The 15,258-nt window shown below is 37.4% G+C and overlaps 2 protein-coding genes across 2 annotated transcripts in view; one reads left to right on the plus strand and one right to left on the minus strand.

The window, feature by feature from the left end:
- uvssa (UV-stimulated scaffold protein A) overlaps positions 1 to 4,286 on the plus strand; it is a 43,077-nt gene extending 38,791 nt beyond the window's left edge. The window contains exons 13-14 of the mRNA XM_088932672.1: positions 417 to 609; positions 3,592 to 4,286. Of these exons, the coding sequence (XP_088788798.1) occupies positions 417 to 609; positions 3,592 to 3,685 (287 nt within the window). The 3' untranslated portion in view covers positions 3,686 to 4,286. The remainder of the gene's footprint in view (positions 1 to 416; positions 610 to 3,591) is intronic.
- Positions 4,287 to 9,019: 4,733 nt separating this feature from the next.
- nkx1-2b (NK1 homeobox 2b) lies at positions 9,020 to 12,661 on the minus strand. Its single transcript, XM_088922482.1, has 2 exons — positions 12,187 to 12,661; positions 9,020 to 9,753 (listed from the first exon to the last, which is right to left on the minus strand). Exons 1-2 carry the CDS (start codon positions 12,659 to 12,661, stop codon positions 9,020 to 9,022), a joined length of 1,209 nt encoding a protein of 402 aa, XP_088778608.1.
- Between the last annotated feature and the right edge of the window lie 2,597 nt (positions 12,662 to 15,258).

The raw sequence follows: 15,258 nt of genomic DNA on the forward strand, positions 1-15,258 counted from the left end.
AATGTTGTTACTTCAGCATTACAGCATAAATGGCGTGCCAAACTATTTTTTAACATACATCTATCTTTTACAAAAGGGTTTGATCATGTATGGCGCTCTTATCTCCTTCTGACCAGTAATGGAATTCGGTATTTGGCTTAATTTACTTAGGTACTTATGTATACTTTTAAGTGTTTTAGGAAAATGGTGATGAGCCACTTTAGTTAGCTTGCGCTGGAATGAGATGTCTCCAAAGGTTAAAATATATTTTTTTAAATTATCACTGCCCTGACACGCTCTATTACCGCTATACCACTGGTAAGAGAAAATTTTTATAATTGCCTTTTTACTTACACTGACAGCTATGCTTCGAAAAAGGCTCTTAAATAGTTTAGTAGTGCTGGGAGTTACATCTTACTGTTGTGTCTTTTGGACAGACTGGCGAGACCCGGAACTGATGAGAGAGATTGAAGCAGCCACTGGTGTGGACCTGGGCTCCTCAAAGAGCTTTGGGAAGGGCAAGAAAGGGTCCAAGGGCAAAGGCAAGAAGAAGAAGTATCCCAATCTGACCGACCTGAAGCAGAAATCCAACACAGCTCGCTCTAGGCTACAGAAAAAAGTGTTCAACAAGTAAGAGCTGTTAATACTACCTTGTCATACAGTATCAATTCTCACCAGGTGTGAAGTGTCACGAAAACCGTGGAGCAGTAACAAGTTCACACTAAGCTTCAGTGAAATTATAGATGAAACTGAAATTTTCGTCTCATTATAGTTTTGAAGAAGGGATTTCAGGGTCTTTTCCTGCCACTTTTATTCTCTTTCACTTTTAAGCATTAGTGATCATCTTTAAGTCATGAATAGGTGCATTTCTTGAAGAGTGTGAGTTGGATACAATACAAGATTACTGAATTCAACAAGACTGGCTACAAATGAGATCCTGCTATATATTAATTAAATAACATTAACCCACAATGTGCAAGCACCATTTCATCACAATAACAGCTTATGAAAATTGTTTGATTTAACCTGTTGAAAATTAAGATGGGAGAACACAGAAAGAAACCAATCTGATCCGCTTGTTAAGAGAACATTTACTTTGTACCATCAGGATGTTGGGGCCTGTGGTGAGTCAGTGCACCGTCACTCACTGTCTGGGGCGTTAACACCAAAACATTTCTAACCTGGCAAGACATTGCAGTCAAACACAGTCTGTCAGTGATACAACTTGATCTGGTAGCTCAGGAGTCACAATAGCTTACCAAGATCAACTTTGAGAACCGAGTGGGGTGTTCTGTCCCGGTGTGTCTAGTTAGCAGAGAATTGCACTTACAGTATAGTGGTTAATGACAACCTTAATAACAACATTCCAATAGGACATTGCTCTTCCTCCTGTTGCTTTTGTAACACTGGCTTTCCTGCGAGATGACAATGTGACAGTTCTGCCGTGGATACCCTGCTCAGCAGACGTGAGTCACACTGACCTCTGTGGGATGAGCTGGAGTGATGTGGCACCTATGGCTCAGACACCAGAGGACAGACACATGCTTGTTCAGGTTCTACAAGAGATATGAGACAGAATCCTACAAAACTGCTTGTGCAAACTGCTGCAAACCATGGATCACAGATATACAGCTTGACGTTCACATTGATCTGCCCTGATGTGTTCAACTTGAATGTTGTAGTGCACCTGCTACTAATTTTGTTTATTTTCCTCATAATAACTTTATGTATTTTTTTAGTTAGAAGTGAAAGGTTTCTTTTGGTACTGTGTATATATCATGTCAAATAATTTATGCTAGCATGAGTTGAATCTGCTTTCTTTCAAATCTTTCGTTTAAAAAAAATCTAATATCCTTAGTAAAGAAATTCTTATTTCGTGAAATACAGGATGTGTGAAAGTTACTTAATTTATTAGTGCGTTCTCTTTTCTGAAGAGGTTCCAGTAGGCGTACAAATCATTGTAACCCCAATGAAAAGAACCAAAAAGCAGGATAACTAATTGAAAATGCAAATCATGAAGACGTGTGTGTTCATAAGGAGAAGAATAGAGCACACATGTCATGGCTCCAGCAGGTGTTTGTAAATGTCAGCATGCACATACATTTTGAATGTCTTTGCACTTTGCAAAATTGAACAACACTCACATTCCAAGATAGCCGTGTCCCTTCAATGCACACAGAGATGCGTTGTCAAAAACCGATGTAACAAGTTGTCTGTGGAGGGGAGGGGGGAGGGAATGACAGTATATTAAAGATGGCAAAAACCTTCTTCCCTTCAAACCACAGAAATTAACTTTATATTTACAAGTAATAAAGCAGTGCTATTTCAGGCGCTAAAGCATCGGTGAAGGCCAGAAAAAAAGTCCCAAGTGTGACCACAGTTTATTCACAGCAAGAGGTGGCTTGGTAGTACTGGAGCTCGGGCAGTATACTAGGACACAGGGGCAGGACAGAAGCCTGGCCTTGTTCTTCACAATTTACACTGTACTTGAACTGCAGTGGCACCTGTGCTTTTCTTAATTTAACAGCCCTGCAGCTCGGGGGATTCCGCTAACTGCTCCTCTGTGCTAGCAAGGATTTCATCAACTCCTGGTCCTTTTCGAGCTGCTATGTATCTTACAGTATTGATTTTTTTTTTTACTCTTCTGTGTAGTTGCTGCAGGGAAAATCCATGTTCAAGCACTTGTACTTAAAACTGTGCAATTTTTATTTAATTCAGGAATTTTCCTGGCAGGCATTTTTTCAGCTCCTTGCTTGTCTAGAATCAGTGCAGCGAGGCTAACCATGGAACCTAGCAGCAATTTTTAAGAACCCCACACCCTCAGGTGACTTATCGTTATTGGCACATTTTAGCGGAAGATAAAAAAAAGATTAATACAGTACTAGACTGCTGGAAATCGCTAACATGTACCACTGTCATCACAGTTTGCAAGAAGAAAAAACTGCCCTAGTATTACCAGTACATAGAAATTACCCTGTTTTGTAAACGACATAGAATGTAGTGCATTACTGCTTTTTTAGGTGAAATATGATGATTTCTAGCACATTAGTAATCACATATTGGGTATTTTCTCTTAAAGTGAACAGAAGGGTATGTTTTCAGATTCTGAAGTAAATACATGTATAAACTATTAACAAACACATGGAACCCATTACATGAATATAAAGTGCCTGATATTGTTGCTTCCTGGCTTTCAGAAAGCAGCCTTTTTTAAGATCTGATTTGTTTTAAAAACTTGTTTTATTTTGGAATCGTAATGTTATATGAAACCAATAATACAGTATACGACAGAAACATTCATTTAACCAAGCCAGCCACACACACACAAAAAATGCATTTGTTTTAGCTGGAGTTTTCAAACTGCAGGGTCAGAAGTCAGAACTGAAGCAAGGTTCATAGCCAGCAAGTGTTAGTGAGGATCAGGAGGTGCTGAAAAGGTGGTAAAATGTTCTGTTATACTGCAGCAATAAAAAAGCTGGAGCAAGGCTGGTCACCCTGGGTTATTTATTGCTTTACACTAGGCTCTCCACACTGAATTCCATTTATTTTTGTTAAGATGAAAAGAATTTCCCTGTAATATGTTGGACTTCACTGTCTGAATTTCTTTTGCAGACGCTCAGTGAAACGTGTGACAGAAGCAATGAATCGAATCGACAAAAGGAAGCATGAAAAGTTTTCAAACCAATTTAACTACGCCTTGAATTAACATGCAGCGACAGAAAGAAGAACCTTATCCACAATGTTATGAAGTGGTTGTAGCAGCATGGGTGGAACTAACAATGAATAATACCGACTCAGGCAGACCTTTTTCACTGTGTGTACTCATATTTATACTGTGATAATTAAAGTGATGAACAATGAATTGAATTATCATGAAAAAAACAATTTAAAATTACAAAGTTCATTTTTGTTGTATTTAATAGAAAACGTGCATTATTGATTCATTTTTAATGTGGATATTGTTAATATTTTTGTAACAGTTTGTCTTAGGTGCAAATGTAAGTAGACTGTTGTGTTCTTTGGGTTGCTTTTGCTTTATATATAACTTATAAATCAATACATGTTTTATAAAGTGCATTTTTAAGGTACCAATGAAATTATTTTTTAGAAGGCATGTTTATATTGTTGTAATACCTTTATTGTGGTAGATAGTAAATGCCTCCCCTTTGACTGTTCTGTGTTGAACTACACATTATCCATAATGTTCTGGCACAACGCTGTTTGAACCTGCGAGGACATTGGATGGCAGCCCTTTTGTACGATGCCCATGCTATGGGTTTAGAATGATACAATAAATGTTTTTTTTTAATCTTGTCATGTTGAATGGTAATTGTACATGTAAGCAGGACTGAGAGTAGCAGCTACTGTACATCTCGCATCTCCAGTCGGTCACATTACTCTGAAGGAGTTGGTATGATATCATGGCACTTAACCCTGCAGCCTCATAGCTGAAGGGCCCAGGGTGTATACTGTGTGTTTTTGAAGTGGGATTACACTGGGTTTCTCCATTGTTCGGGTTAACTTGGCCCTAAATTGGCTCGTTCTCCTTGGCCCTGTGGTGGACCATGCAGGAGGAGAGCAGCATCGTGTTCTCCTTCCCATCTTATATGCTGTACTTCCAGGATAGGATCCGGGCTGCTGTGACCTACAACTTCCTTTTGATAACAGGAAGGACGACTGTTACACTTAAGACTGAGCCACTAACTGCTGCTCCTGATAGTCCTCTGGCTCTCATTCCACTTCTTAATTACCTAATTGAATCAGGCATTAAAATATTATGTCCAAAAGTAACAGTTTGCAAGTCATAGGCTGGGGAGGGTGAGTATTATGAAACCCAAAAGGAGACGAGTCTCTTTGAGCAGGTCTGACCTCTTGGTACTTCTTCCTGTGCTAGGTTGGCACAGCGCATCTCTGATGTACAAAGTGAGAAAACCAAGCTTGCCACCAATCAGACTTACAAAGCGGTAACTTGATTTGAACGCGAGTAAAATAACTGACGCTGTGATCCCAGAGTGTGCCCATTCAAATCTTGACATTCAGCCTCTGTGTTGGTATGATCTTGCCAATAGTACTACAATTTCTGGCTGGACAGGTCAGCTTGCATTATTTTAATTATAGTATGGTTTCAATATAAAATTATAAACAGTAAAAGTAATGTAAGGCTGTGCAATTCTTGTTATGGGTATTTTTAATTACCATTTCCAGCTAGTCACACTCATACCTGGTTGTGTGGGTACTAAACTGGACAGTAATTGTTTTCATTCAGCTATTTTGATAGAAAAAACATTGATTTCTAGCTATTCCCTAAAAGGGTTTGTGCAAGGCCTTGGGCTCCAGTGTCAATTGTTTATTGTCCTGTATATGCCCTATTTCTAGAGATTTCCTTCAACATGAAGCAGGTCTGCTGTTCTGAAAGCCTGAGTGAATGCAAGAACATGAACAAGAATTGGTGTAAATGATGGGAAGTCTTTCCTCTCAGTCCAGTTCCTTGTTTAAATCATCTTGTCAGGCGAGGAGTTTTTCTATATTCCTATATTCAGTTATTGTAAAATGCTACCACCTGCTTTCATTCTTTAATCACTACCAACATAATTTCAAGGTCTGTCATAAAGCGATAGTTTATATAAAATGTTTACGTTTCTCCTTGTTACATGAATGCTGCTTTTGCTTTAAATGGAAGACTTCACTATGATTAAGTGAAATTGTCTTTTAAAGTATGCAATTTGTTGCCTTAGCAGCAATTATTATCATGTCTATTTAACAGTTTCCGAGCGACTGTAAAAAACGTTTGACTTTACCACGTCTTTGAAGCTTCGATGTTTTTTTTTTCAAATGAGTTGCTTACTTTATATACATATACTCTAGAATTTGGTTTATATATTCACTCATTTCACAATACAAACCTTTGACGAATACCTTAAAATTAGGCTTTAGGTTCTTGATGGCTTGTTTTCCACACGGCTCAAAATCCCATTCTAAGTAAAACGTAAACTTGGATCAAAGAGTCAAACTCATATAATTACATAACTAAAACTGTTTATTATAGCCAGCAAAATATTACCCTGTAATCGAGGCATTACCTACTACCCACTACCCGCAATTTATATTCCGTAATATGCAACGTGTAGCTACTTTTATTAATAAGTCTGCTGCCTAAAGAGGACCAGCTAAAGAGAAAAACAGAATATAGACAACAAAAATAAACAGTAAAATTATTTTTAACACAAACTATTTTAAAAAACTAAGTGCTTATACAATATTGTAAATTTTGAGATAATCAAAATAGCAGCAGGTTCCTTATTAAGTCCAGTGTTTGTATATATAAAAACTTTTGGTCTGTGAAAATAAAAATACCCCGATTTTTTACAGAATTTCTAGCTGATGTGAAGACAAAGACGAGATGTGAATTCAATAATAAAACGGTAATCAAGATCTACTATCTATTTTTAATGATAAGACGTCACGGTGAAATTAATTACGCTAAGTATTCTGATTATTAGTTCGAAAATGAAGTAATGTGTCTGGCTGTACTACATTTGAATACTAGATTTGTTTACGGGTTAAAGGCTTTGTGTTTTCTCATTTGTAATATATACATTGTGAATGATTTCAATTGACAACACTGTTTGCCCTGATAGCTCTACTAGCAGGTTTTGGGTTCGCCACATAAATCTTCATTTAAGAGCAGAATGCATGACAGTTTTTCTACTGACAAATAGGACTGACATTGTTTATATAGCGAATATTATTCAATAAATAAAAGAAAAGAGACTTAAGATGTAATTTAATCCTCTGAATATACTGTAGCCCGCTATAGTATGCATGGGTAAAAGGTGATACATGTTCCGAATACGCTGAAGAAACTGAAAGGTATTAAATTTCTACATTTACGAAAATTACTACTTTTATTTTTGAGCCAGTATTAAAACTCGAGAAATCCGTTAAGATTTGATAGTCGTTTAACAGTATATCACAAATGTTATTTTATATGATATACTGTATGTAAACAGCCAAACTGCTATGAAACGTCTTCGGCAGGTGTACATTTCTTTTAACACTTCACATGAATTAAAATATTCACAAAAAGCCTAGGACCAAAAGCATGATCACCAAAAACTTACACTGGGAAGAAACACATGGACCTGCTCCATATTTTTTATTACAGTATTTTCCCTTGACTGTTTTCAACATACTCCCCCTAGTGGTATTTCAAAACCCTCATTCTCTGTTTGCGTTTAGACGCATCTCGGAATTCACAGCGTAATAACTTCTTCGCTTGTCCCAAGTCTATTTACATTTCAGGATATCAGCGTCTGTGAAGAGATGTAATTTCCCTGTCAAAAATTATAACATCTCCACGCTTCAAGTGTCATTACTCGCTGTAAAAGGTTGTCAAAAATGCTCACTCACGGAAGCAAACAAGAGGGAGAAACTAATAGGATTAGAAAGATATCATTTAATGCTGTCACAGGGATGTTTGACTACGGCAAATTGTATTGGCAATAGTACAGGCTCCAGAATACATTCACGCAGTCAAGTCATATTAAATAAAACCCTAACTGACTTTAATACTTCTGATATTTCATTTCACATATTCCGTAACTCCGTGAAATTATTTAACCCGTTAATTACCTAAGTATACTGTCCGTTCACACCAACGTACTGTATAGGTTTTTTGTGCTCAATTGTACAGTTTATCTCTTAAATGTAGCATCAAGTCGTATCAGTTGAATTCCCCAAATGTCCAATGCTTTATATATTAACACGAATTTTGCATTCAAGCACATATCGTGTTTGTTTAGTTAAAGCATAGGTAACAGTGCGGTACAAAAATGATGAACGTTGAAAATCTCTATTCCTACTTGTCAGTAAGGGACATAACTTTTAGACACCTTTGAACCATATAACTATATTCATTTCTATAACGGCGGAATCCCCACGAATAATAAAAAATAAAGTGACATTTTTGTAAAGATGGGAATTAAAAGTAACGAAAACAAAATGTACATTGAAAAATATTGGAAACATTCAACATTTAAAACCCAAATAAATGGCAATAATAAAGCCGCCGCTTACAACATATTTAAGATGTTTATTGATTTTCTTTGTTTGGTCGCAAGTTTAAAGTTCCAATATTCATATCAATAAAGAGCATCACTTTTTGTCTACAATAAAACTAAATTTTAAGTATATAATTAGAAATATACAGTGCATTTGAAGAATGCAGAGAAACAATTTTCTACTTTCTTTTACAGACTTATCAATCACGAAAATAACTCAAAAATATTTTCGTATAACGCTTTATTCTGTTTTTAGCTTTCCTCTTTTAGTTTTTTTTAACGCAACAGAAGTATTGAACAGCCAGTTTTTAATAAAGCTACCCTGAGAATAAGTGGGTACATTAAAAACATTCTTTACAAGTGTCAGACAAACATTTTACATTTTATTTAAACAATTATTTATATCTACTTATATAAATTATTACAAGCCATTCCAGGTATGTAATGATATAAAAACACTTTTTAAATAATTTAATGACTTGATCGGTATGTTTTTATCCATTCAGTTGATCTGGTCTTTACAAAACTGCGTTTAATAGATGAGGCTAAACGTTTACATATTCGTTTACCATTTACATTTACTGTACACACGTGGCCCAGAGACATTTTAATGTTTTACATTGTAATCAAAAAGAATCCCCACTTGACGGCATAAAAGTAATTGTCCATACGGACTGCAGGACGAATTCGTCGTATAAATTTTAAATGTCCTTAAAAAAAAGATATGCTTGGAAGAAGACGACACAAAATTAGTCATGTCCTTCCTTGTAGCATTTGATGCATTCAGCAGTCTTTAAAGTTGCTATTGCTCAACTTTTTTAAGATCCAGAATCTCTTTATCACAGCTTGTCTTGTCCTTCTCCTTTAAGTCATAGGATGCATTGTATTAAACTGCATTTAACAACTTTTTTTTTTATATCACACAGGTTCGGCTTTGTATGTCATGTAAATGCATACAAGTCATTTCCTTCAGTATTTATTTACAAGTGCGGGGTATAAAACGCCGGAGCCCCGTAAGTCTGTGATCCTAAAACGAAAGGCGACAGGACTGCGTGACTCGGCAGAAAGGGCAACTGGGCGGTACAGACCAGCCCGCTTGGCGTGTGACCTGGGTAACTTGTGTGCATTGAAAGTGGGCCACCCATCGGGGGAGAAGGGCTCAATGGACTCAGACCCCCATTTAAGCCGCTGCCCGGCCCGTTTGGTCCCCCACCGTTGCCACCCGTTGGGGCGCTTGTATCTGCACCGGGATTCTGTTTCTTCCACTTCGTCCGGCGGTTCTGGAACCAGATTTTTACTTGGGTCTCTGTCAAACTGAGGGAGAGAGCTAGGTTGAGCCTCTCGCACACAGACAGGTATCGAGTGGACTTAAATTTGTTCTCCAGTGCTACTAGCTGTTCGTAGGTGAAGGCTGTCCGGGCCCGCCGGGGTTTTCCCGACTTGGAGTCCGAACCAGTGCGCTTTCTTTTGGGCTTGGACTGTTGGCTCTGGCCGTTCTGTCCTGCTTGTTGTGTTTGCTGGACACCTGGGCTCGAGCTCCGCGTAACCGAGTCCTCCTCTTCATGGTGGACAAGCTCCGAGTCCACATTACTAGGCAGAGCGCTACTACTCTCCTCGCTACACAACTCCTCGTCTTGAATTTCACTCTCTGGAGTGTGAGTGCTCCGGCTAAAATCATTTTCACCTTCATCGGACTTATACAATACCCCATCTTCTGAAAATAGAAAGGGAAACGGCATTTAACATTTACAGTGAATTTAAACGTCAAAACAAAATGTAAGCAAGTAAAACTTTACACAAACTATATTTCACGAAATACTGCACTAGTAAGCGCCACGAATAACGAAACGTACGTGTTTTCTATATTTTAGAAAAGACTAATTTAAATCGTATGTTTATTCTTACGTTTCGGGACATAATTTTCAAACCCTGTTTCTTTAGAATATTATTTTCCTGTTTGAAAAGTTCTTTTTTAAAAAGATGCACAGTGCGCAGGAACAAATTCAACACTGGAGTTGGAGAGAGACTCGCACATATTAACCGTTTCTTAGTGACGATTTTAATATCATCTAAACTTAATTCGCAATATGCTTTTGCTTCGTTTTCCCAATTTCATTTTTAATTTATAATAGTTATAAAGATGTTCTAATTAGTTTCTATTGATTGGAAGAAATGTGGCAAACCAATTAAACCCTGTTTTTCTAATACTGAAACTAATTAACGATCATTTAATTCATAATGGATCATATTATATACCGATTAACGGGAAATCCAACAAAAAAAAAATATCGTTTGAATTTAACTGGGGGACAAACCCAAAAGTTCTTGGGTAGTTTTTATCTGGAAAAGCAGTATTAACATTCGTTTATTTATTAAAAAAAGTAGCCATTAGCTTTCGTACATCATCACTACACTATTTAAATTGATTACCTGAGAATTTAGAGCAACAGTAAAAAAATAAAATTAAACTTATTTTCAAATATTATTTCAATATTTATTGAGTATTTAAATCAAAAAGTGGTGTTCACATGCTTCTTTAATCTACGCGCCTTTCAATGTATTTTAATTGTTTAAAAATGTAAAACATTTTATAATAAGTTACTTAAATTTTCCGACGGTTGTTTCTTTTCCTCTATTGCTTAGTTTTCTGAGGCAGGTTTACTCTTTAAAGAGGTTGCTCTGAAATTGCCAGTCGAGATCAATTTAGGGTTACATTTAGCCTATAGTTCTGGCGCCAAAGAGTCATGAAGTAGCTCACTTCAGTTTCGAAGTTGTTTTATGGTTTGTGATGTTGAATTCGAGTTTACATATTAAATATGAATTATGATCATGATGGATTATACATATTCGATTTTGTTGGTGTAAATATTTGTAACGATTGTACTATTTACTATTGCAGGACCCGCACCTTAGGCCTCGTCTTAAATTTTGATACGGCCAAGAGCAGGTTCTTTGGGTCGAAGGCAATCCACGATCAATAGCATCCCTTAATAAGTGTAATAGGTTTTAATCGAGTAATTATCCGAATTTTGACCCTATAATTTAGATGTTGGAGAGGAGTTTGCAAGCTGCCTGAAAGAGATATGCACAATTCGATAATAGAATATCGACCAGGCCAGTCCTACATGCCACTCTGGGGCGATTTTCCCCATTATCCAGCCTCTTTAACGCTGCTAAGCACATTTTACCTTAAATGTAATCGAAGAAATTTAATTGTTTTTCTAGAGATAACCAGCGTTTTGTCACAATTAGTCTGATTCGTCCTAAAAAAGGCCGGGGGACAGGAAGAAAATTGAATCTGTCGCCTAGAGCAATACAACAAACCAGCTGGAGAGATGTCTGTGAGATTGCGGTGTTCCAATGATAACCAAACAACTTCAAACAGGATAAATAAGTAGGCCTATTGCAAGACTATTCTAACTTTACCATTCGGCTATCCTTCACTTTTCCGACCTGAACCATAACACTACTCACAAAAAAGCTCGTTTTTTTATTTTAAATTTTCAAATTGATGAAAAAGTGCATTTGAGCATCAATTGCACACAAAACCGCAAATTAACCTTAAAACAGTTATGTACTATTTGGAAACGGTCATTAGGCCTAAAATAGACATTTGTATTATCCATGAGTCTGTTTTTGATTGTGCGACTAACGTAGTAAGTTAAGAATACGAGTTCCTCTTCTACTTACTTTTATTTTTTAGAAATGGAGTGTATCAGATTTTTCAAATCTGTTTTATTGATTCAACAAAGATTGTTTCATTTATACCTTAACTCATAAATAGGTGTAATTCTGCCGCGGCGCGATTTTGTCACAGTGTATGCCGTAAACAAAGTTTACCATTTCTTTATCCCCTTACTGTAGGTGCACCTGTGATCAGTCAGTAAGGCTTCACTTCACCAACTTTAGGTGGTTATAAAAATCTGCAGTCTATACATAAACACAGGCCATATATGTACGTGTGTTCAAGTAATTGTGAAAGACTACATTTTGAATTTTACGTATAATAATTTGAATGCCAGGCTTATTTAATATTACTTTAACTTTTAAGAGTTAAAACGCAAAGTTTAGACACTGCCGTCTGACGTCTAACTCCAAAGACACGTATTGTTATTTAACAATTAAAAAACATTTATAAGATACTCACTGATTAAATCTGTCGATTTTTTGCACTTGTCGTAATCTTCCGAGTGCGATTTGTGGTCTGCAAGTGCGGAATCTTCGCCACCTCTGTTCTCTGACCCGAGAGAGAAGTCGCTGCTGTTTCTGTAGAGGATGGCAGTAGAGTGTCGCTTTTTGCTGGTAAATTTGTTGGGATCCAAAATGTCAAGAACCGAAAAAGAGGTGGTCCTGTGAACTGTGGGGGGTGCCACCACGGCCACCTCTTGCCCGGGCGAATTGCCTTGATTGTCCGCCTGCTGCCTCTCTCTGCTGCCAGGGCAGGAGAAAACGGGCAGCTCGTTGCTGGGGAGCCTCTGATCGCCGTGACTGTCCATGCTCTCTGCGTGAATGCTGCACGGCAGCGTGTCTGAAGCGGTCACCGCCGCCGGGGCTGCCACAGCAGGCGCTGCTGGAGCGATAGAGATGTCACCCACCTGAACCTTGTCCCTACTCACATTCATGGCTCCCGGAAAGGAGCGAGCACTAGGTCCCTTTCAACTGCACGAGCACAACTTTTGAAACAAAAATAAATATGTTCAGAGGCAAAGGATCCTATTTAAAATGTAAGACCGCTATCGCTTCTGTATGTACCTTAAACCCCCTAGAAGCAGCCTACTTGTCACAGGATTCCACAATGAAGTCAGAAGGTGGTGGTCCACTATAGGATGCTGGTCTCCCCTGCTCTGTTCCTCTTTTGGTTTTTAACCGTCCCCTCAGGACCCTCCGCAGTTTATGTCGCCCCCTCCCTCTCGCAAACACACGCGCGCCGACTGCACCTTATTTACGCATTCATATTCAGCTGTGGATTGTAATTGGCTACAAATTAATCCCGTGCCTCTAATAGCCTGTAATCTCCGTCCAAGAGCTAGAGAGGGAGAGCAGAGGCGAGAGAAGAGTGAAGAATGATGTTGCTTGTGATATACTTAGCTGTCAGCTCTGTTTCAGCACACCTCCACTCAACTGGAAAGCATCTAAATAGGCTGATTTTTTTGGATGTCTCTGGGCGTGTTGGTGTGTGCGATGATAATGATAGTTTCTTTAAATAATTACAAGCACGTAATATTGCACAACACGGTCGCAGGCATACGATTGTTTTTTTTCTTCCTTTAGAGCGAAATTAAACCGCTCTATAGCTGTCTCTTTAAAGCATTTTAACAGTAATATTTAATTTGAAAGTAGATGCGTCGGTCACATTATCAGCTTTAATCAGGTTTCACACGCAACTTAATAAGTAATATGAGTCCAGCATTTGATTAGGAACAATTGCATTATATCATACTTTCTTCAACACAATTCAAACCATCCCATATATGTACAATGTATTATATATTTTATATTAAAATACAAACAGTATTCTACATTATACCCCTAAAGTTTCCTTGGCAAGAGTCACCTTAAGTCTTAACCATACAGAAAATCTCAATTATTTATTGAAATAATGATGTGATAAACACCTTAATACCCTTTCAGTGAAATATCGATTTCTTAATTAAGACAGCGTTTTTATTCTGGAGAAGCAATTACATTATGAATCTAATTGTATTCACAAAATGTATAATTCTTTTGTTTTCTTATTTTCTAAGGCTTTTCTATTATCATTTATTTTACACAGGGGGTGCCAAGCAGACTCCTTTTTGTCAGTTGACTGCCAAAAAGTGAAACTGGGAAGTAAAGTCTAGCAAAATTAGATTTTTTTTCCTGGAAGGCTGGTGACACATACAAGGACAGGTCCTTTGCAATTACCGCGGGCAATGATCCTTTGGAAAGCAGAAATTAAAAGTTGGGAAAAATAATGGGTAGAACAATCAGCTGTAATTTTGGTAGGGGAGAACATGATTAGCCCATCAGAGGGCCGAGCCCAGGGGAGTCAGTCTACAGCTTTGCATTCAGAACCTGACACCAGCAGCAGCTTACAATCTGCAATGTAATAGCTATTAGATTTTAATCAGACTCTTTCAGTGTCCTTTCTTACAATGGCTTTAATAGGCTTTCTTTTACATTTTTTAAATGTTTGTACATTGTAGATAATCAAATATAGCTATAATTGCTTATGAGGTCTGTTAAGGTTTTCCTGCTGGGAATCGGGAAAAAAGATGGTGAAATAAGACACTTTTCTGTAATTTCCAACAATGATTAATACACAATACTCCAATTAAGCAAGAAGTTATATTGAAACTGTATGAAAATTATCATTGTGTATCTACTACCTAATCAAAATTTGTTTTACGATTGAGCAAGATTGCCATATTTTCGCTTTTAATAAAAAAATATAGTTACGCAGATTAAGTTGTCGGGAGGTAGTATTATAAAAACAAAGGATTAAGTTTCTCCGACCGTAGACGATTATCAATTAAAAAAACAGACTAGGGATACTTAATTTTCTCGATAATAATCTATTCAAATCGAGTATTCTATGTTTAGGACTCAGCTTATTCCACTTATAATAGTAAAACTAACAGCAACAACAACAACAATGATAATAATAATTAATAAAAGGCATTCCTTCATAACTTGATAGAGCTGTTTCGCTAGCCCTAATCAGAGCTGATTGGTCATAATGCCTTCATCGGTTGGTTCCTCGGCTTCCCTGCCAGTTCTAGTTACCGGGGCTTTCGATGCTACACCTGATCATTCGAAGAACTAGATCAGTTCTGACATGCAATATATATTTTCAACCAGAACAGATGACCAATTTTAAAGTCAGTTCTACTTTAAAGAACATCTTAATGTTGCATCCATTAGGAAGCGATGCACGCTGTAAACCCGAAGCGTCGTTCAGTTTACACTCTTCACCTGTACCGTTACTTCAAGTATTTTGTCTACTGTAGTCTACTTCTTAAAGACCCGGAACAGACGTGCTGGATTCTTAAAACGACAACAACTTTTCTATTTTGTTTAAATTTTTTCCAGCTACAACCAATAGACTGATAATTTATTTTTTTTCTATTGGCTTTAAGTGTTCACAGAACTCCTGTCCAAAGAAGAAAATCACACAGCTCCTTGTCAGCTGCGTTGGGTAAGCGAACCATCTGCTGTTAGGGTTATAATTAGGTCCACC

The sequence above is a fragment of the Atractosteus spatula genome, chromosome 1, assembly GCF_055471065.1.
Source record: "Atractosteus spatula isolate fAtrSpa1 chromosome 1, fAtrSpa1.hap1, whole genome shotgun sequence".
Taxonomy (NCBI): domain Eukaryota; kingdom Metazoa; phylum Chordata; class Actinopteri; order Semionotiformes; family Lepisosteidae; genus Atractosteus; species Atractosteus spatula.

Excerpts from the sequence above, each read along its gene's own strand:
- nkx1-2b (XM_088922482.1), bottom strand. The coding sequence starts at position 12,661 with ATGAATGTGAGTAGGGACAAGGTTCAGGTGGGTGACATCTCTATCGCT. Across the intron at positions 9,754-12,186 it reads AAAATCGACAGATTTAATCA|AAGATGGGGTATTGTATAAG; the intron begins GTGAGTATCTTA and ends TTCTATTTTCAG.